The sequence below is a fragment of the Mesoplodon mirus genome (genome assembly GCF_964341445.2).
Source record: "Mesoplodon mirus genome assembly, chromosome: 2".
NCBI classification, from domain to species: domain Eukaryota; kingdom Metazoa; phylum Chordata; class Mammalia; order Artiodactyla; family Ziphiidae; genus Mesoplodon; species Mesoplodon mirus.
The window spans coordinates 207906729-207930081 of NC_138977.1; the positions used below are offsets into that span (position 1 = coordinate 207906729).

General features: G+C 42.9%; 1 protein-coding gene across 7 annotated transcripts in view; it reads right to left on the minus strand.

Moving 5' to 3' along the window:
* Positions 1-308: 308 nt before the first annotated feature.
* Positions 309-23353, minus strand: part of SORCS1 (sortilin related VPS10 domain containing receptor 1) — a 562818-nt gene continuing 539773 nt past the window's right edge. Inside the window, exons 22-26 of one of the 7 annotated variants that reach the window (XM_082611121.1) lie at positions 22195-22294; positions 5649-5754; positions 5367-5527; positions 3901-3962; positions 3532-3609 (exon numbers count right to left, since the gene is read on the minus strand). In XM_082611121.1, coding sequence (XP_082467247.1) covers positions 3931-3962; positions 5367-5527; positions 5649-5754; positions 22195-22294 — 399 coding nt within the window. In that variant the 3' untranslated portion in view covers positions 3532-3609; positions 3901-3930. The other 6 variants (XM_082611118.1, XM_082611122.1, XM_082611123.1 and 3 more) reach the window with 6 other exon arrangements.

Genomic DNA, 23353 nt, shown 5'->3' on the forward strand with positions numbered 1-23353 from the left:
CAGCTTGGAATGATTTTTTAAAATATTATAGAATAAAGTAACAGTAAAGTGACAGATATTATACAGTCACCTGAAATGCAGGTTAGAATTCAGGTAGTAGAATATATATCCTATGTTGATAACAAAAAACCCAAACCCCCCCAAAAACCAAACCCCTCAAACCTGTAGTGTTTACTAAAGTCTCATGCAATTAGTCTTTATGAAACCCTATAGATGCATCGCTTCTATATCTGGACTGAACACCGACGTTTGGAATAAAATAAACACCTTGAGGCATAGACTTCAGAGACATTATCTGTTTAATAAATATGACTGTAAAAGCAATAAACAAGAGCAATTATACATTACACTACATAGTATTTAACAAAAAATACATCAAAAAAGTCATTTTAAAATTAGAAGTAGTTCAATACTATAAGAAAACTTTCTCTTTTTTTTATTTTAAATTGGCTTCCTATAAAAATAAGGTGGCAAATGAGGGAATTTCAATGCTCAGTTGGAATCCTGGAAAACACAGAACAGCTGCCAAGCACCCCATTCCTCTCAAAGTTGCTGTTTGGAACTTCTGAAAAAAAGCAAAGCAAACCTCTTCATTTTGGACAGTGAATCCAATTAAAAATAAGGCAAAGGAGAAAATGTTGGTTGGGTAGTTCAGGGTAGAGCACGCAGTTTGCCTTCCGGGATTTTGGAAAACATTGCAATATCAGATTTGTAGCTCGCCCTGAATCTTACCTTCCCCATCCATCTCTCCCCACCCATTCCTCTGGCCTCAAGCCTACCAAACTCCTCATTGTGTCTGCACCTGCTGTTGTTGAGTAGGTAGGCACTTGGGTCACCCCCATTGGCAGCTTCTCATTACTACCTTCTCTTCGGGATTGAGCTGGCATGGCCTAGTACAGTGGTTCTCAAGCTTTAGTGTATTTCACAATCACCCGAAGAGCTTGTAAAAACAGATTGCTGGGCCCCAACCCTGGAGTTTCTAATTCAGTAGGTCTGGGGTCAGTGGGACCCAAAATCTGTGTTTCTAACAAGGCCGAGGTGATGCTGATACTGTTGGTCTGGGTACCACGCTTTGAGAAACATGGAGCTAGATCATAAGAACAATAAGGTCCCCTCTGAGCAGTACTTTGACTCACTCGTCTCCTACAGGTGGGAGGGAGCTCTGAGGAGAGGCACATGAGGACCCTGGAGATGCTGAATCTAGAACCAGCCATCTCTGATCACTTTCCAAAATGCCAGGCATCTCATGTCCACCTCTATTTTAGGTTAGGACTTACAAGCCCTTCTTCCCTGTGTCTTCTCATGTATTCATCCATTTATTCTTTCAACAAATAACTTTCTTAGTACCTACTCTAGGCAAGGCACTGTGCTAGATTGAGTGTTATTCCCTTTTTCATAGTTTAGCAATGAAAATTATGGAACTGCAACTCTGAGGACTCCCTGTACTGTTGTGAATGAGCCTCTTTTGGTTTCCAAACACTCTGTTTTCCAGATTAAATTTGGGAGGCTCCAGCTGAAGAGATTCAATGAGGATGTTTCCTATGGGATAGGAAGCCTGGCAGGTTGGGGATCATTTGAGTTCTACAAATAGACGGCTGCCTTAGGCATCATCCGTTTCCCAGATTCATACCGAGCATCTTCAACCATAAAATCTTCTGCTTGATTAACTTCTGACTGAAGTGTTGCTACACTTCCCCTACTTGAGCTACACAAGGGCAGTGGTTGTCAGCATCGTTAGGGCACCCCCATTGTCCCCAGGGCCTTGTTATACCCTGACGCTGGCCTGGGGACATGGCCAAGTAGGAGGCTGCGCTCTGAGTGGTCTTTTGAAATCACTTTCTCCTACATTTTAGAGTGGGCTTTATCCAATCCATAATACTCCAAGGGCTCCTGCTGCGCATACTTTTGTTTCCCTCTTTCTCTGGACCTTCTTTCATGATGGCCCTGGGAGAACTGGGATTTCTTCATGCTTTGAGCCAATCTGCTTGAGTCTGATAACCCCTCCCCTTTATGCTTATTAAATTTTCCTTTGCTGATACTATGCTCAGAGATCAGAGAGCACACATGTAAGAAGTCTAGGGTCATCTTACATAATCACAATCCCATCCTAATATAAGACAAGACCTCCATATATTCTCAAGACTTTTTGACACTCAAACATCAAATCCATTAACCTGCTTCTTCTTCGGCTTAACATCGGTTTCATTTTACAAATATTTTCACTCTACTGTGAGAGGAGAAATACTGGGTAATAGCAACCATCACAGGAGGAAATTGCCCTGCCACATAGTAACACATTCAAAACATTTCTCACAGGAATCTTCTGGAATCTGACTGCAGATTTTTGTTAAGGTGTGGCAAAACCACTATTCATCTGTATGCTTTCTTTTCTAAGGTACATGGGCCAGGTTTGAATTGCTTTGCATATCTCAACTCTTTCACACACATTATATGCTTCCAGGGGGGAAAGGCAAGGATATTTGGAAGAGGCAGGTCTACAGGAGGATACAAAAAAAAAAAAAAATACATGAAGCTAAACCCTGCAGGGCAGGATGCTGCTTGGTCAGTGTGTATGGAGGCTGCATGCATGGGCTTGTGCAAAGTTGACAGAGAGATCATTAGCTTTGGGTGGTGGAGGCAGGGTTGCCAGAGGCGAGGCCAGTATTTAAAGAACATCAGGATGAATGCCCAGAATCTAGCAACATGTTTGGGAAGAAAAGGCAGGAGCAGTTGAAGGATAACTTGGGGACTGGAAGGAAGAGACACAAAGACATTGACAGATCATGACCACACGTGGAGAGCAAACAAATGGGAAGGTAAGAATGCGGGTAACGGATTCTGTTTTCTACACAGAGCAGGAGTAGGGAAAGCTACAAGGGGAAGCTGTCGTGATGGGAAGGGGGGGACAGGAAACACAGGTCCACTTTTGACACTCCTGCCCGACTGCCTTCCTTCTTTCCCTATCCTGCCTGCATCCATGGAACTTGAACTTGCTTCTTGGTCCCTGTGGCCATACAGATTGGAGAAGGCAACCTGTGGCCCCTGCCGGCCAACAGAGCTCCCGAAGATAGCTTAGAAGGGAAAAATGGCAACAAGTAAAGTGGAACAGAGAAACAGCCCAGGGTTTCAAACTCCTGTGCATGTCTTTATGTCTTGTGAAAAGGGCCGGGGTAGCTAATCCACCCATCAGCCTGTAGTGCTAAAATAGCTGTTAAGTCTAGAGCCAAGAATATTTCCAAAAATACATGCAGATTTCCTTGGCCTATATATGTTAGGAATTTTCTACAAACACAACCAATCAGAAAAAAGAGAGAGGAGAAGAAAGGGGGAGGGGAGTGTTTTTTCCATTAAAATAGAGCACCTGTACACTGCCCCTCCAAGCATGTTCTCAAGGTACTGTCCACATGCACAGGCTTAAAGCTAAAAACCCTTGTTGTCTGTGTCTGAAGAATTAAAAAGTCCCGATGCAGTGAGTGTTTGTTTGTTTGTTTAGATATTGATTGTTTTTATTTTATTTGTTTTTGTTTTTACTGGCGTCCTCCAGTCAAACATTTACATAGGTAGGGATTTCTTTTGTGCTTTGATTCTCAGCAACTATGGAAATACTTCCTGGCAAAATAGGAAACAGAACAACAAAGAAAAAAAAACACAAAGTTAGTGGTCATGGAGAAGGCTGCACTTGACAAGAGCGAAATTCCTTCCTGATCAGCAGGTCGCCTGTAGCCTTTGGGGGTTTTCCTTAAATGGCAAATTGAGCCCCGGCAGATCCCCGCTTTGGCGTTGAAGGTGGAGTGGCGTGTCTTGCTCTTTGCAATCGGAGAGATGAGTCACCAGGTTGAGTAGAAGGGGAGGAAGGGGAGGGTAAAGCTACTCTCCTAAGAGAAAACGTGTAACACTTACTCATTTAATGACACTGGCAACGCAAAGGTGTCAGAGACGGTGTAACGTGCTGGGAGCTGTTCCTGGCGAAGGAGGGATTGCTACTTTAATAAAGCAAACAGCGGCTGTGCTTCATACCCCATGGAAATGGGATTGAAAACCAAGTGACCCACAAAAATGCACTTAGAAGCTTTAGAAGTAAATAGGGTGAACGCTTCTCTGGACTTGAAGACAGAAAAGCCTTTTTCTTTTTAACCCAAAGCAATTATGCATTTCTCACCGTCTCCCCAAATAAAAGGAAGCACACTGTGAAAACTGGACACCAGATGCGGGGCCACTGTTATTTTTACCTCTGATATGAGCCAGGCAGCACATTTAATTTTCCCCTTAATATAGCCAACAGAACGTTCCCATGTTCATTTAAAGAGAGGGCTCTGTTTCCCTTTAAGTACTCATTTTTTCCCCCAGGTACCAGATTAACAGTCATAGGACGTTCTAGGTGATTTGGCATTATCACATCAGAGTGAAGCATGAACGCTTATATAATAATTTATCCATCAGAGTCAGCAATGCAGGGTCTAGATGGGAACATTTACAGCTTCAAGTCCTAGGGCCATCAGACAGGAGGAAACAAGGAGAGAAATGGATCACAATGGTGGCCCCATGGGTTTGTCTAATTTCCTGGGAAATTCCCTCCACAATAAATAGTAGAACTTAGCAATGACCCTGAGACTCTCTATACCTCGCTGTTGGCTTCCCATGCTTCCTCCCCAGACAGAGAGTGAGCCCTACTGAATTATGCTGAAATCCATTTTTAAGACTCCTGGTAGGGCCCAGGTGAAAAGGAGGAAGAAATCTGCCAATCTGCTCTGTCACAGTCTAACCGTCCAGCACTCTCTCTCAGGAAACCCCACTCCTGAGATAAGTTCTGCCAACTTCATGGCTCTTGAATTCTCAGGTTCCATGTTTCCTGGGGGGCAGTTTCTGATTACTGCTAGATTTTTAAAAATCCCAGGGTGATCAGTCTGTCTTTCTTCTATGCATGTTCTGGAGCAGTGTGCCCTCCTTAGAGCTGTCTCCAGGTGATGCCGCCACAGCTTGCTCTGATCATTAGACACCCTCAAACCCTGCCCAGCCCTCCAGACCAGCAGATCCAGCCTCTGAGGCCTGCCCTTCTTGTATATTGTTGGAACAAACACTTTGCTCCTTGACCATAAACACTTGAAGCCCAATGTTTCAGCAAGGGTTTTTGAAAAAAAGAGGAATAAACTCATAAGAGAAAAAAAAAAAAAAACAATAGGAGCAAGAAAGTTTTTTTTTTTTTTCTCTCTCTAATGGAAAGAAGCAGGGAAAGAGGCATCTTAGCTGTTTCTCTCAGGGATGTTAGAGCAGAAAAAGTGGTTACGTCAAGCCAGGAAAGGGTTAGAGAGAGAGCCAGCCATAGACTACTCAGGCTGAACAGCTGAGGGCTACCAGGAATCATTTACCTATGAGCTGGGACTCCACCTTCTCATCTATCAGCTGGCCAGGCCGCCTGAGTTCAGTCTGAGGGATATGGGGCCTGCTTTCAGGGTGACTGACTTGACTGACCATCTCTCGTTCTTTCTCATTCTGCATCTGGGCATAAACATTAATCCCCGGGATCTTCCTAAAACATTAACAGAAACCATCACTGCTGTGCACGGGCCATGTACATCGCTGCGACAAATGCTTCTGAACCTGTCAGGGAGAAGGGGGAGGGGGGGAGACGTGGACGGAGGGACACGCACCTTTTGAACTTGTAGATGACGAACACCGCCAGCCCCACAAACACCACGGACAGCAGCATCAGCATGGCGGAGCCACTATGGGTTGGAGTGAGGTCCACCAGCGGGGCTACGGGAGAAAGCAAGGCGTGGTCATGGTCACGAGCAGGCAGATAGGCGGGCGTGACTGCGGCAGGCTTGCACTGTTCACACAGAGGCACAGTGAGTCCCGGAAAACCACGTGGGACGTACACACAAGATGCATGTCACACGGCTTGACATGCAGATGCCTCTGAGCCTGTCCCAGCCCCCAGAACGCTCCAGCAGGCCTGTTCAAGAAGCGCAGTGGAAAATTTAAAGCACAGACTCTGGAGCCAGACTGCTTGGATTCAAGGCCTGCTCTGTCATGTGCTGGCTGTGAGCTCCTGGGCAAATTACTCCACCTTTATGTGGCTGATAGGGTGACACGAGAATAAAAGTGCATATCTCCTTAGGTGCTTGTGAGGATCAAATGAACTGATGTATGTAAAGCACTGGTATCACTGCTAGGCACATAGTAAGACCTTTATATAAATCTTAGCTTTTATTGCCGCTGCTATTATTACTTTGAATCAATATTTATAATAATATAAGTATTAAAATTTCCTATACTCTGAATGAAAGCTTTTCCCACTAAGCAATGCAGAAAACCAGAAAAAACATCAACAGGGATATTTGTATGAATTATACAACCCCTCTAACTCCTATCCCAGCAATTGTCATATGAGAGAAAGGACTGGTTGCTTACATTTTTTGCACTTGGAAACTGATGGCTAAGTGCATATTGTACAAGGGCAGCTCCTCTGATGCTGGAGGAGGAATATGCAGTCCAGGGTTGTCTCCATAACTTGCCCAAGTCCTGACAGCTTGCGCCAGGAGGTGCCAGCCTCTCAGAGGCAGTAAGTTCTCCACTTGGGCCCAACAGATGCCTTGGCATCCATAAAAGGTTCTCCCTCCTTAACTTTGCTTGTAGCGGCGTGCAGCTCTGGGAAACATCTCTCGCTGCCTCCACACCCTCCTTCTCTATCTCAGGGTCAAGCCTGCTCTACTTTAATGACTTTGTTTGCAATTAATTTTTACCCTCTAGAAAAGTGATATTTTGCAAACATAGTATAGCTCCAGCATAAAAGGCAAGCCACACGAACCCCTTAGAAGCCTGGACGCTGACCTTTACCTTCCATCAATCTAAGCAAAGCCTGATACCCAGAAATTCAGGTGACCTTTAAGCACCATTTTCTGTGGCTTTTCTCTGTTGAAAGCCAAGAGCGCAACATTCTGGTCACCCAGGTAAAAAATTCAAGAATAGGTGACTGCAATGTTGATGATTTCAGACAAGACCTGAGACTGCTTCTGCTTTGTCTGGTTACTGAAGAATTATATCCCAGCCACGCAGTAACCATTACTGGAAAGCCTATCCCATGTACCAGTTTGGGTGAAAAACACAAGTCAAGCCCTTTTTCTCAGAAAACAGGCTTAGTTATTTTAGTAGAATCAGCTTTTAGAAAGCACTAAAATGAAGCAACCTCTGTGATTCTCTCTCCTCTGTGAGTCAAGCAGAGCTTAAGCTGTGAAGTATGAGTGTGTGACGAGACAGGAGTGGTTCACTGAATGGAACACCCAAGGCAAATGTGCTTCCAGCTCGAAATTGAAAAATTAAGGTCTCTTTCATTTACTTAGGCAAACACAGTGCAAAGGAGTCCAGAAATACTTCAGAACTCATACCACTATTGGTAGGAAGGCAGGAGGGAAAGAACACCTTCCATTTATCATAGACATTATTGCAATTGACTTTCAGCAATGGAAGGTGGGGTGGTGATCGTCACTGAGCAGACATGAACAGTGAGGGCCTCACTGGTTAGTGTCATTCCAAAGGACTCAGAAATAGTAAATGGAAGAACTATGACTTAAACCAAGTTTCTCTTTCTCTCTCTCTCTCTCTCTCTCTCTCTCTCTCTCTCTCTCACACACACACACACACACACACACACACATACACACAATTTTCTATATACTTCAACCCTGGGCTAATTTCAGCAGGAGATATCTGAAATTTAAAAAGATATTTCTGAGAATGGGGATGAAGGGTAAAAGTAGATCACAAGAAGCAACTTAACAAGTGACAAAGTCAAAATATTATTAAGTTTTCAAAGGACCAATTAGAATCTTAGGTCATTCACTTTTAAACATTGATGACATGTATACGCACATATATATGCATATGTGTGTATTTATGGGTGGTAGTTGTGAATAGAGAAGTGGAGCCTCATGCACCCACCACCCCTCAACAACCATCAACCCGCAGATAATGTTATTTCTACCCCCGTCCAGTGCCCACAAACCCCAACACTGGATTATGTTGAAGTAAATCTCAGCGATCATACAATTTCACCTGTAACTCTAAAAGATAAGGTCTTGGGCTTCCCTGGTGGCGCAGTGGTTGAGAGTCCGCCTGCCAATGCAGGGGACACGGGTTCATGCCCCGGTCCGGGAAGATCCCACATGCCGCGGAGCGGCTGGGCCCGTGAGCCATGGCCACTGAGCCTGCGCGTCCGGAGCCTGTGCTCCGCAACGGGAGAGGCCACAATGGTGAGAGGCCCGCGTAACGCAAAAAAAACCCAAAAAAAACAAAAAAAACAAAAAAAAACATAAGGTCTCTCTCACTCTCTTTCTCTGGACATTATCACAATACCGTCATCACACTTATGGAAATAATACTGGAAAGCTATTTTAAAGGTAATCTTCTAATGCAAACCCCTAACGTGACAGGGAACAAAGGGAGGCTCAGGGAGGAGCTCAAGACTGTAAGGATGGTTAGAGGCAGGTTAGCTTGATTAGCTGAGCTTCTGATCCCCAGCCAAACGCTCTTGCAGGAGACGCAGAAGAATATCAGTGTTATGGAGCAACCAGGAAGAACACCGAGGCTGCTTGAAAGCGTTGGCATTTGAAATGAACGGAAAACTAAAGAGAGGAAATTGCTCTAGCCAGGCTCTCACTGACACAGAAGGCAAACACGCAAATGGACACTATTTCCCTTCTCTCCCCTTCCCCCTCCTGTCTCTACCCATCACAAGCTGAGGTCTTTCAATTCTAAACCACTCCCACTCAAAAATCATCATTCATAAACAGGTGGCGTTAACAGTGTTAAATAATTAGCATATTACTTTGGGAAAATTAACTTCTGTATCCTGAGTTCTAACATGTGTGCTCTTCGCTCCCAGCCCCACCCCTATCTTTGCATCACTTAGTCACTTCTTAGTGGCAAGAAGCAGGCAAGCAGGCAGCAGCGGTGAGAAGTTGAGTACCACTGCCCTCTGGGTTCCGTGGGTGGCTTCTGCTGGCTGATCTGTGCCTGAGTATAGACCGGACTGCCATTGTTCCACACAGCCTCAGATGCATGGCTTAGTTTGCCCAGCACTAGTAGGTGGGTTTGTGTGTTTTGCTGGGGAATGAAAACTTGTGATAAATGGGTTTTAGCTTGCTGTGTGCAATAAGCATAAATTAATCCCTCTCCAACTGCAGCCTAAACAAGGTAGAAGGGGCAAGTGCTGAGTGGTTTATTTGCCACTGTTCACAAACACAGTAAAGCATGGTCATGGGGTACAGCATGTGACTTGACAATTCTAAGTCTGGGGCTGCATACGTCGTTTCTACAATCCTGCAGAAATGCACTGAGTTATTATATTCTATTCAAGAGGACCCAGATTGATTATAATAATAGTGCTGCTTACAGGAATAACAAGCCTTCTTGTAAAAAGTGATTGATACACAGTGAGTGCTAAATACAAGGTCACAGCTAAAGTGTATGAGAGAAGAGTGAACTTAAAACACCATGTTTGGGGTGAGGTAACTGATATGGTCCCTTTTTGAAATCAGATTCTTACCTGGACGCTTGCTGACAAGCTATATGACTTAAACTGAACCTCAGTTTTCTCGTCTGCAGAATGGAGATAAAACTAGTACCTGTTTTAGCAAGTTGTGAGAATAAAATAAGATGAAATTTATAAAGCACTGACACGGTGTCTGGCACATGGCACATGCCCAATAGTTTTAAAACTATCATATCATTGCTTTCATATTTCTGAAAGTATATTCTATAGAGAACAAGCCCTGAAAAATGACTAGAGTCCATGGTCAGATAATTTTGGGAAATGGTATATATGGCATTCCCCATCTTGAAGATTCAGTATATGAAAGTTGATAGCAGTTCTTCAGGAAAGAAACTCATAAGACTCCACCATAGAGCTTCACAAAGTCATTAGAGCACAGACCCTTTACAGACTTAGGTCCCACACAACACACTTTAGGGAATGCCTCACCTGGAGCATCACTAACCCCTTTTGCTGCAGCCTTGCCCCTTTGGGTTATTTCTAAGTTTTAAAGTCAACAATATGGCAGCATTACCTGGTGAAGCCCCACAAATACCCTTATTGCTGGCTGTATTGACTCTCATTCTATCAAAGGGACTTTCTTGGAGGACTTCTACCTGCTCTAAGACCTTGGAACTTTGAACTCGTACGCATTTCTAATCCAGAAGTTAGTGCCGTCAAGAAGTTACAAAAGCAAGTTCAACTTTGTCATAACTTGCTTTTATTTTTCCTCTCCTGTCTCCAAAGCACACCCAAGCCAACCTTTACTTACACGCCTTGAAGAGCATAAAATCCATGTGGCTGAAATCTCTTTTTAATTAATTAAATGGGAATGGCACGGAGAACGTTTATCTAGATCGTAGAAAGGGTTGACAGGCCTTTACGACAGAGCACCCTCACTTGGCTAATAGCCCTTCCTTCCAGTTCAAGTCCAAACCCAATCATAAGTCTTAAGGATTGCTATAGCCTCTTGATCATAAAGCCATGATCTTGCAGGCCAGATTGGATGGGAATTCCCAGGGAAGGCTCTAATGACTAGTGAAGCATGGCTATTAGTTTTATTTATTTATTTATTTATTTTGCAGTGCGCGGGCCTCTCACCGTTGCGGCCTCTCCCGCCACGGAGCACAGGCTCCGGACGCGCAGGCTCAGCGGCCATGGCCCACGGGCCCAGCCGCTCCGCGGCACGCGGGATCCTCCCGGACCGGGCCACGAACCCCACGCCCCCCGCATCAGCAGGCAGACTCCCAACCACTGCGCCACCAGGGAAGCCCATGGCTACTAGTTTTAAACTGAAGATGAGTCTTCAGGAACACCTAGTCACCTCAGGTTGAGGTCACTTGGCCAAATAATGACAACCGTGGATACATCAAAGACCAAACTTATCACTGTAATTGACAGACAGGAAGAGAAGGATGCCTTTTGGTTTTCTAGGGTGGCAAGTCAATGAGGTATCTTGTTTACTATGTAAAGCGTTTCTCAAAGTATAATCTCCCGACCACGTGAATCAGAATCACCTGGAGAACTTGTGAAAATGCAGTTTCCTAGGCTTCACTTGAGAAAAAATATATCAGTCTCTCTGAGAGTGAGTCCCAGAAATCTACGTGTGGAACAAGCTACACAGGTCATTATTATGCAGGTCATTATTATGCATACCAGCTCGAGAGTACTGTGTGGTAAGCCCCTCCTACTGTCACTCATAAAACATCCAGTTCTTATCTTTAGAGTGTGCCTGACCTTTATACACTCTGGGTCACTAAAACAAAACAAAACAAAACAAAACAAAAACACATCCCTTGATTGTTAATAGTACTTCAATCCCATTATGACTTCAGGAGAATTTTCTAAACTACCTAAAAGGCATCTCAAATCTCCCCTAAGAGAGTGCTCAGCCCTGTCTAGATTAATTGCGTGACTGGATCAATTCTCTACTTCTTTCTGTGCCCATGCCTTGAGCACCTTGAATTTGAAGCTTCTCCTACCAAGAGGTGAAATCTGTTTCCTCACTCCCTTGAATCTGGGCTAGCACTGGAACTTGATTTGAATGGCACGCAACACAAGTGATGGTGCTCCAGATGTGAGCTTCAAGGCCTTGTACACCTTTGCTCTCTCTCTTGGAATCCTATCATGGCCACGTGTGAGCAAGTCCAGGGAAGCCCACTGAAGGAGATGAGAGACCATGTGGAGGAGAGTTTAAGTATCCCAACTGAGGCTGTTCTAGAGCCAGCCTACAGCCAGCTGACCCACAACACGGGGGCAGCCCAGTCGAGATCAGCAGAGCTCCCTACCCAAGAATCCATAGCTGACTGCAGACACACAATGAGCACAGATAAATCCAGAAGAACCACCGAGCTGATCCATAGACTCATACATAATAATAAATGCTTATTGTTAAGTCACTGAATTTCGGGGTGGTTTGTTACATAGCAATAGCTTATTAACATCTCCTCTCTTCAAAACTCTTCTCTTCCAACTGATTAAACATCCAATTAGTAATTCTTACTATTGGGCTCTATAGTATCAAATTCTTGGTATGGACTTCTGTCCCCACTGGCAGGGTGCCAGGGTATAAGTAACATGACCATAAATGTTCTTTTCCAAACCAGGACACTTTAAGAATGAAAGGGAATGCTATGAAAACTTATGTAGACACAACAGATATGGCCTGACAGTCTTGGTCACTGTAGGTGTAAGAAACTTGGTGTCTAAAAGGCAGCTTGTCCTAGATTCTGGTATCTTCTTTGTATTATGTATGTGTTTTATGTATGTGTTCTCCTGCCTTCATTTTTATGTATGTGTTCTCCTGCCTTCATTTTCTCCTGCCAATTTCTCTGGACTATCTGCCTTTCCTTTCCCATGGGGAACTGTACCTCCTGCATCCTAACTACTGCTTCTTTCCAATTTGATGCACGCTTGTACCCTGTTTCTGAACTGTTCATCTGATCACTCTTTCCTGACCATTCTCTGCCCGAGAGATTCTAGGTGCATCCTCAGGCCAATTACCCTATAGTCATTTCATGCCTTTTTATGGGCCCAGGAAATCTTAGAAAAAAATGGTGAAGAAAGAATCTTTAGAATCTAAAGAGCAACTTCATTGCTGGTATATTTATGAAAGTATCACATTTGTTTAGTCACATTGGATGTTATGTTTAACATCTCAGCACCTGTTATTAGTTATAATACCATAAAAGCTTAATAACTGTTAAAAACCACTGGGTACACGTGTCTGTGAAACAGCTTAATTATTTGTAGAGGAAAAAAATGATTTGGGGGGAGAAACAGAAGGAAGGAAAAATATTACTAGCATGACTTTACTCGCAAAAGACTTGTAAATGGTAACTGTGTAGGTAATAAGGCAGCCAGAGACTAAAGAGACAGAAAAATGTATTTGGCTGTGGAAGAATTCCACTAGCACTAATTTCATCCCTAAATGGAAAATGTTATTGCAACAATTTATTTTACTTTACAGTTCTGAGCTCCACAACTCTACGATTTGGCATCTGCATCTATAATGATGTGGCTTAGATTATAATGAATTTTCTAAAGCTTCTGCACTCATGCTAATTCTGCCTTCAAGTGGAAGGGGTTTCTCAATGTAAACTGTCGGGCAGAATTCATGATGTATCTTGACCTAGACTGAAATTCTGAGTACCTTATCCCCTCTCACGTTGACTCATAACATATCCAGAGGTAGCAACTGAAGCTGGAAAATATTAATTCTCTAATATCTCTGTGATAATATCTTTTTATTACACCTGAAAAAGAAATTGAACCAGTCAGCAGCAACCATGGAGGCCAAGATAATACAAGATAACAGTTTTATTAAAAACCCACACATACCCTTGACAAAGGACAATTTTCCTAAACATAATAGCTAAACAAGGCAACTGCTAGACAGACACGAGGGTTTGAGAGCAGTTACTGGGTGTTAAAATTTTTTTTAATTGAACCTGAGATTTGAGGCTCTTCCTTTGAGAAGTATTAACCTTTCACATTTTTTATCATCAGTATCCAAAACTCCAGAAGAGCAGTGACCCTACTGGAAAGCTAAGAGTAGAAGAACACTCCGATTCTCTAATATGTGCAGAAATAACAGTGAGATGCGGATGTATCATTTTCTGCTCACACTAGCACATTAATAACATCGAGATAATATCATTTGTTTAACTTTCATAGAACTCATGGCTATTCAATTACCTGCCACTAACGTTCTGGTTCACACTTTAATCATTTTTCAACTGCTTCACGGCCACAGCTCTTGGCTGGCCTTTGCCATTCATCTAGATTATGGATAGAGTATATTCCACATTCAGAGACAGGCTTCATTTTTTCCCTACTCCCACTGTCATCCACCCATTCTGCCAATTAAGTAAGCTCCAAATATCGGAGGAATTAGATTTTAATGTTTATTACTAATTTCCTCCTACACTAAATATCAAGGGTTCTTCACTTTTAATGCATGTCTCTGTTTTAGTGGATGCCCTGAGTTGTAAATCAGATTTATTGCTGGAGATAGCTCAGCACCTTTCCTTGTTATGCAGATGGCTTTCTGTCTGTGGAATGCTTTGTAAGAGCAGTGGTTGAGACTGCCGTGCAAAAGGCCTGGCTGCATAAGCATCACTTGGGGAACTTGTTACAAATGCAGATTCCTGGATATCTCTCCCTGGGATTCTGATTCCGGGGATGTGCAGTGAGGCCTGAAGAATCTCTACTTTTATGAAGTTTCCTCGGTGATTTGACGTACAGTCAAATTTAAGAACAACTGCTTTATAGCAGGGATTGCTTACCCTGGGTTATAAAGAGATTTTCCAACCACAGAACAGGCTGACATTTATCCCAAATATTTTGAGGGAACCAGTCAGCACCAGCTCTTCCAGTCTCTGTGTAGAAGTCTCAGCAGCCAAGTTTTGGTTGATTTACCCAATAAATAACCCCTGAGAAATGCAAAAAATCTCTAAGTGCTGTTGTTTGTCATTTAGTATGAATCCATCTAGTTAGGGTCTGTGTCCTCAAATAAGATGTAGTGTTGTCCCTTGCTTGCTCAGTCTTTAATTTCTATTCTTATTGCCCTCATCTATTCTACCAAAGAAGAATCAACACTTTTTTTTTTTTTTGTTTGTTTGTTTGTTTGCGGTATGCATGCCTCTCACTGTTGTGGCCTCTCCCGTTGCGGAGCACAGGCTCCAGACGCGCAGGCTCAGCGGCCATGGCTCACGGGCCCAGCTGCTCCGTGGCATGTGGGATCTTCCCGGACCGGGGCACGAACCCGTGTCCCCTGCATCGGCAGGCGGACTCTCAACCACTGCGCCACCAGGGAAGCCCCGAATCAACACATTTTTTAAGCTGCTCCCTCCCCAGCCCCCTTCCCCCTGTCCCCACACCCCCACTCCAAAGTATAATCACTGAATTTACTCCTGATCATGCACGCTCATAGGAACAAAGATATAGAGTTTGATGTAGCTTAAAAGATCTGTATCAGCAATTAGGTCTTTAATTTATTACCTGTCAGCAGATTCCCTTCACCTGGCAATCTAGTAAAAGATGATAAAATAAAGCTCACAGTTTAAAGCAGTCTGGGGTCCTGGTCTCCTCACCTGAGTGTCAATCCCCTATTCCCAGCTTCCTCTTAAGGTTTTTCACTTGTATGTTTTACGGCACCCAACCCGACATGGCCATGAAACTTAGCTTCTTTGGCAACTAAAAAAGAGGCTCCGGGCTTCCCTGGTGGCGCAGTGGTTGGGGGTCCGCCTGCCGATGCGGGGGACACGGGTTCATGCCTTGGTCCGGGAGGATCCCACATGCCGCAGAGCGGCTGGGCCCGTGAGCCATGGCCGCTGAGCCTGCGCGCCTGGAGCCTGTGCTCTGCGGCGGGAGAGGCCACAGCAGTGAGAGGCCCGCGTACCGCAAAAAAAAAAAAAAGAGGCTCCTCCTCCTGGGATTCCAGCTCTATCAAATAAATTACCATCTCTTGTTACCTGGGTTGAAAAATTCTTATAAAATGAGTAAATACTTTGTGAAAAGAGAAAGGATTACTGACTGTTGTCCAAACCTATTGTCTTTGAAAATCCTTTCATCTGCCGCTTCTTTCCTTTTCCATGTGTATCCTACTTTGCAATATTAAACATGCATTAATGAGAGTTCTCTCACATCATGCATGGATGAGGAACAAAGTGCATGATATTAATGACATATCAAGTAACGGCATATTTGATTTCCCTGAATTTTATCCTTCTCTCTTTCCTCTGCTCATAATTTTACTTTCAGTTAATATACCAATTAGGAATATTTGAGGGTAGGTGTCTAGATGCCCAAACCAAGTAAAAACCATACGATGTCACTTTGCTGTGTTTCTGCTCAGCACCGCCCCTCAACCTGGCAGGCTTATTTCCTCTCATTTGGGTGAATTCCTATTGAATACGAATAGTTCATTTATTGAACTTTCTGCATGGCATGTTTTTCATCCTCTTCATTTAGAATTAGGGCCACTAGTATTTGGGCCTCAGGTCTAGCCAGTGTGCACTGAATGAGGGTCCTAGTTCTTTTCATATCCCTGGACAAACCACAACTTTAAAGGAATCACTGCAAAATGAGGCACAGAGTCATGTGAGAAGTAAGATGATAAATCTGAAATGGACTGTGCCCTTGAGTAAATTCCAAGTTACCAGGGGCAATGAGAAAACTAGTGGCCTTTTAGGGATATTTTCTTAAGGGCTCAGGTTTGTTCTGCTGTAAGTACCTACAGAGATCAAATGCTCTACAACAGATTCTGAACCTTCCTGTAAGCCTTGCAGGAAAAACTCTCCCAAAGTCATCCCTATATCACAGCTCTTAAAATACAGGAGAAAACAAACAAATAAATAAAGGCAGGCCAGGGGAAAAGCATGCATAAAAAAGAACTCAAGGGAGATGTTACAAAAGATGTGAAGAAGGTCTGGTTTGTTTGATCAGGTAAGCATAGTGTAATCTAAGGCATGAGACCCTGAGCTCTGTCATGAAGTGAGGCTGCTCTGGAAACGATATCAGAGATCAGAGAAGTAAAATAAGGGTTCATAAGTTAAACTTGCTTCTCTCTCTTTCAGCAACATTCCTCTTGTCAGTCCCTCTCCCATTGTCTTTAGGACCTCTCGTTCTGGGACACAGAGTTCTAATTTTCCTTCCACCCACCCATTTCCCACAATGTGTGTATCAACAACTATCCTACATCTTAAGAGGATACCTGACATAAAGAAAGCAGAGATGGGTTTTCCTTGGATGCTTACTGGATAAATGAGTGCAGGGCTCCATTCACTCATGGTAAGAAGTAACATGACATGGAGACAGGTTCACAGTTGAACACACTGACTCCAAAGGTTAACCGGGGGGATGGAATTTTTAACGCATCTCTACAGGTTATAAATTAATTATATATCTAATTATTTATGAAAGCAATATTTATTGAGCACATGCTATGGGCAGGTTCTCTTCTAGGTACAATGATGGAGACACTATAAAGATATGGCGAACTGTATCCTCAGGAAATTAAATAGGAGAGGTGATGATGATGATCAGACAGATACAGCTTAAAAAAATCCACGTGAGTTCTACAAGGGATAGATGGTATCCAGGTAAAGATCTCCGGAAAGATGCCATGCAAATGTTGGCACTGAGCTGAGCCTTAAAATACAGAGACATAAGAGATGGAGAAAAGTAGAGAAGGGGGAGAAATATTCCAATTGGGAATATCACAAGCAAAGGTACACTTCAGTCAAAACACCAGCATGTCCAGTCCAGCCCCCAGCTTGATTGAGCACTACTCCCTTTGTCTGCTAAACATGGCGCCAGCTGCCACAAGGTCCTAAAAGCCAAAGAGAGCCACTCAGGGTATGGCCCTCCCTCAAACTTCTTGATAACAGCTCTTCATCCTCTCCTTATTCTCATACAGTCTGAAATCTTTCCTTTCTACAAGAGAGATTTAGAAACGTAGCTGTCAGGAGTGATTAGGCCCTCAAGAGGAATTGCACAGAAACCGAGAAGCAAAGGAATAGCTAAAAACAAAACAAGGACTGCGTTCAATGTTTAGCTCCACTTAGGTACCAAGTTAATGAATTCCCTAATAGAACATGTGGGGGAAACAAATGAAATCCAGTCTCTAATGACATCCAGATATCTGGAAATGCTTACCTTGTGTTCCCATAAAAGCAAACAGGGAACTGAGTTTGAAAAACAAAAGAAGGCTAGTAAATCCCTGAAAGGAGACAGTTCTTTTTCCTTGGAGATGAACCAAATTATGCATTGCCTCTCCCACCAGCAACATACTCTGGTTCAAATATTTTTAAAAGAAGGCTGCTGAACATCTGCTAAGCAATTAATGGAATGCAGCAGTGTGCTGGAATGGTCCCTGGAAAGGCATTAGCAATCCTGCTTATGAGACATGAAATGTTGCAAGCAGTGGTCCTTTTACCTTTTTTAAATTGTAGTTTATTTTTATTTTCTGCAGGGGAGATGAGAGGGAGGGAAAAGAAGTTGAGGTGGAAGTTCTGCATCAAATTCTCTTCCTCACTGTGTCTTCTTTCCCCCAGGTATCTTTCTCCTTCTCTTCTAGCCATCCCAATATGAATGTGTTAATTTCAACTTAATCAAAGAAATTGCAGCAATTGTCTCGATCCAACTGATCCCCTACCCAACGTGCCAAGTTTTCTATGAGTGAAAGGAGAATTCCCTCATAGTCTACCACCCTGTCCTAATAGTTAAAAAAAAAAAAAAAAAAAAAAAAATTGGGCAGTTAGAGCTAACTTAGGAACAATCGCCAATGGGAAACTGATACCTCCTATATTTTACTTCCTCATCACAGTCATTGAAGAGTGCCAGCCTTAACACAAGCCTTGCCTTTTGCATATGAAAGTCTGGCTGAGAGTGACTTTGTACCCTTAGATTCTGCCAGTCCTAATACTATTATGACAAATATGGCTAAAATCAATACAGAGAAAGTTTCCAAGACTCAGTTATCGTGTCAGCCCTTGGCATTCTCTTCCTTTACTCTTCAAACTGTAGTTGATTATCCATATATAAGTCTACATTTACTCCAGTCACCTAGCCAGTCATCCTAGGAAGCTCAATAATGCCAGGTGATCAGGTTTCGAATTACAATGCCAAAAGATGTAGGATAGATACTATCAGATCTAACGGGGAAGAATCAGGGACAGCCCCAATGGTTGGAAGCCAAAGAATTTTCTCACTCTCTCCAAATTGGCCCAGTCTAAGTCTGGGCTTTTGTCTCAAACTGCAGTTTTATTTTGTTCCCTTGGTAACTCTGCATAGTACATATCTATGCTGCAGAGGTCTCTCCTTCAAATCTCAGTGTGCTCCCAGTAACACACTCCCTTTTGCCAGCCCTTCCTCCCAGGGATCTGCATACTGCTCCCCAAATTCCCAGCTGTGAAATGAAGTATGAACATTAATTGGATACATTTTCCAGATCTTCCCAACTTTGCATTTGTCCTTGCCATCTGGAACTTACACTGGTGGGTTTCATTTTTTGTGGTTATCAGGAATGGCCTTTCTTTCCCACATGGAACTATGGATTCATGGACGCCTTTGCTATATCAGTTTCCCTGGCCAAGCCCACTGGCCAAATCAGTTTCAGCTAATTAGCCACTTTTTTTTTACCCCTATTTTTCAGCTGGATCCCAGCTCTAAACCAGATGTCATCACAGGAAGGCATCCTTAAGTACCACTTAAAATAAGATTCAAATTCAGGAAGCTAATCTGAACCACTTTTGGCGTGTGATATGACAATCAGTTAAATAAAAACCAGGCATATTAATTAACTGTTGGAAGAGAGAGAGGTATGGGGAAAAAAAGGTATGAAATGCAAGTTGCCTCCAGAATTTGAGAGTGGGGTTAGTTCTCTGGCTATCTTGATCTATGATGCTCCCCTTTCTAACAAAGTCCCTGAGGAGTGTTTTCTAATAAATCAGGCTACACTACAGCAAAATATGCTGCCTGAAGATAGCATTCCTTTAGAAGCAGAGTATGCTGTAAAGGGATGAACTAGTTGGCCACATCCCTTCAAACCCAGAGTTCAGTATGGAGTATCAGGCATAGTTGTTTTTAACCTCTAAACTCAAATGGAACAAGTCACTTTAGCTGTCGTAGGAGAAGATGGTGAAGTTCAGGATGCCATCTCACAGGCTGGACTGTGTAGTTAGATGAAATAATCAGTAAACTTATTTCAACCAATTTCAAGCAGTTACTTTCTGCTCATTTGACAACATCCGTCAGTGGCTTGGCCATCAGGATGACTACAAGGGATGTTTCTGGACTTTGTTTTCCAGTTCAGCGAGCTATGTGTAACTGCCACGTGTCACCACCATTCACCGAAGACCAAAGGCCAACCTTCTTGGTAAGAAATAGCCAGTCTCGGCTTCCCTGGTGGCGCAGTGGTTGAGAACCTGCCTGCTAATGCAGGGGACACGGGTTCGAGCCCTGGTCTGGGAGGATCCCACATGCCGCGGAGCAACTAGGCCCGTGAGCCACAATGACTGAGCCTGCGTGTCTGGAGCCTGTGCTCCGCAATAGGAGAGGCCGCGATAGTGAGAGGCCCGTGCACCACGATGAGGAGTGGCCCCCGCTTGCCACAACTGGGGAAAGCCCTCGCACTGAAACGAAGACCCAACACAGCAAAAAAAAAAAAAAAAAAGAAAGAAAAGAAAAAAAAAGAAATAGCCAGTCCTGATCATCAGATGCTCTGAGATAAGTTGGCAGCCTTTGTTCAGGTCTCAGGCTTAAGGGCTACCCTCATAGGTGCTTCATAGTTTGCTTTTCTCTTACACTTTCTTATTTTCTTCAGGACCTTTTCATCATTCAGAAAGTGGCATTTGTTAATGCGCTTCCTGCCTGGCTTTCCCCAGTGATGGAAGCTTCATGAAGGCAGAGACTTTATCCCATGCTGAGAACACTTCTTGTGAGTAGCTCAGAGTAGCCAGGAACTCAGTAAATGTCTGTTCGACAGATGAATTAGGAGGACAAGCTGCAGAAAAGCAAATGGGCCCTACTCAATCCTTTCTCGTAGGAGTCACCTTTCTCAAGTGACACTGAATCCATCCCACCTCTGCTCCTAGGTCTCCACGGCTTCCCCGAGCCCACCAAAGGAAGTACAAATGGCTCAGCCTGGCATATTTCCACCCTCCACCTCCGTATCCTATGCTCAGGACACTGACTTTCAAATATCTGGGTTTTTTTAAAGCAGTGCCTTTTTTTTTTTTTTTTAAGAAAAAACATTTTATGAAACCCTAATAAAGAAAAAAGATGGAATCCAAGCAGAAAAGAGGCCGGTGGCCAACCTGTTTGGCCATCCTCTAGACCTAGGCACACCTCCAGGAAACCAGAGAATGGACTTGGAAACACCTGATCTTTGTTCCCACTTATTCAGCATCCCAAAGCCCTCAAGGCTTTCGTGTTCCTTCCTTGGTGCTTCAGTACTTGGAATAATCTCTTGAGTTCAGTCCTTTCCATCTTTCAAGGTCCTTCCCAAAGACTACCTCCTCCATGAAGCTTCCCTGGGTCATTTTGACTGGGTACAATTTATCCCTGCTTTAAATTTCTTATAAAACTCTGATTGTTAAGAATAAAAAGAATAACAAGAAAAATAATACCTTACTATGCACCAGGCACTTCTCTAAGTGCATTACCTCAATTGACTTAATCCTCACGCAATCCCGTTGTCATAGATGCGACAGAGAATTTAGTTAAGTCTCCTCTCAAAGTCCATATAGTAAGCAAGTGATGGAGCAAGATTGAAACCAATAGTCTGGCTGCACAATTGCAAAGTCCAAGCGCTTAGAAACGTTCTATTGTCTCTCTATAAAGGCATTTATGCATTTTACTTGTTCAGAGATCCCAGCGTTGCCCACTTCCCCCACCCCACAGTACTGCCACCACTGCTACCACCAAACTTTGAAACACCACAACCAGATTATATGCTTTTTGAGGGCAAAGACCATCTCCTACTGGCCTTTATGCAGCGTCAATACAGTACTCTGCAAAAATAAGGACTCAATAAACAGTGTTGATTTATTATTAATATAAAACAATAACATCTATTTCTATATACTTGGGATAACTTGAATTATTATTGAGACTTCTATATAGCCTTAGGAAGAAGGTTTTCCCCATCATCTTTTACAGGTGAAGAGACAGCAGTTCAATGATATTAATTAATCTGTAAGATCCTGACCAACGTGGGGTTCAGCTTCTGGCTATGACCCTGGACAGCTCCTAAGTCCCAGCTATTTCTATTGTACGATTTTATCCCAAGACTGAAAGCAAGAAAATTCTTTGTAACATGAATGATTTAAAAATAAAGTTTTGCAGAAAGACCAGAAAAAAGTTATTTGTAAGGTTAACTTTATTTTCAAGATTTCTGTAAGATGAAGTATGCTATCATTTGAGGGGTCTTTTAGTGATTCACTGATGGTGTTTGCCAGGGACTAAGTAGGAAAATCACCTTATTCTGTTGCCTTATGGGTCCCCATTAAGGCAAAAAGGCCCGGCAAGGGAACCTCCAAAGACTGATGCCCTATTTCTGATTAGCAGTGGCACCATTTAGTCTTGTTTTGCTGAAACAATAAATTGGGATCCCCCTCTGCTAGAGCCACTAGCCAGAACCCAGGGATAGGAACACTGACCTGCTGTTAAGTGAGCCACGTGGACAAGCACTTGGACTCCAGGCTTCAGCTCAAAGTGCACAGAGTTCAGGTTGAGCTTGTGAATCAGTAGTTCTGATACCTGAAAGAAGAAGTGTCAGAGTGAGTGCCACCAAAACTGTGCCACCAACTATATACAGATATGCTGAGCAGTATTCACTGCCCTGACCAAGGCATCCCAATATTATATCTGTGAATGATACAAATGAGTTTTATATGATTTTGAGTTTTTAGTCCACAATATGCTGATAAGATTATTTTCTAAGCATGACTTGACTTTACATCTGAATTGTTACAAAATAGGACAAACTATTAGTAAATCAGATCATTTCTACTCTTATAAAATTATCCTGTTACCAGCTTGGAGAAATCACCCCTGGTTTTCTGAGAGGGTATTTGTTATACACAAGGATTTAAAAGAAGTAAATATATACAATTTACAAATTCTGGTGAGATTCATATCCATTTATTTTACTCCTTGATAGTGGACTCTACCTTATTCCTTTCTTTGCTTCCCTTCTCTTCTCCAAAACATACCCTGTGGCTTTCCCAAAATGGATATTTCATGGATATTTATTGATGATAAATATTGTTCTGCTAAAATAGTAAATTATACATTTGCAACAAAGTGTAAATCACAACTTAATGCATTGGCTGACTCTTGTTTCGTGCTTATGAACCTAAAACCACTCCTTAGGCTGACACATGTGTACTGGGTAGACGGATGGAATTCTGGGCCATGAATAACCCCAACAAGGGACAAAGGACCTTGTTTTGGGTAGTAACAGCATAAGGTAAGGTTTTCTAGACAAGGTAAAAACGCTGTTCACGTGTTTAAAGTAGAAAACCAGCTCAACTTGCTCTGTTTCATTCACCCTTTCCAGTAATTTGTGGAAAGCTAACAGACAAAACCACATTCCTATTATCTGGTCTCCTTGCCTCATTTTTAACATTCTAATCACAGTGTAATATTTTATTCATATGCAATTTAGGTCTAGTTAGATGCTTTCTGAACATCGTTCTGCTAATTAAATTCTTAAATTATCTTTCCTTTTATATTTATAAAGTTTCACTTAGTCTACTGAGTTGTCAAAATGACAGCTTTGGTCCTTTAATCAATTAAGCAGGGCCTGATGGCTTT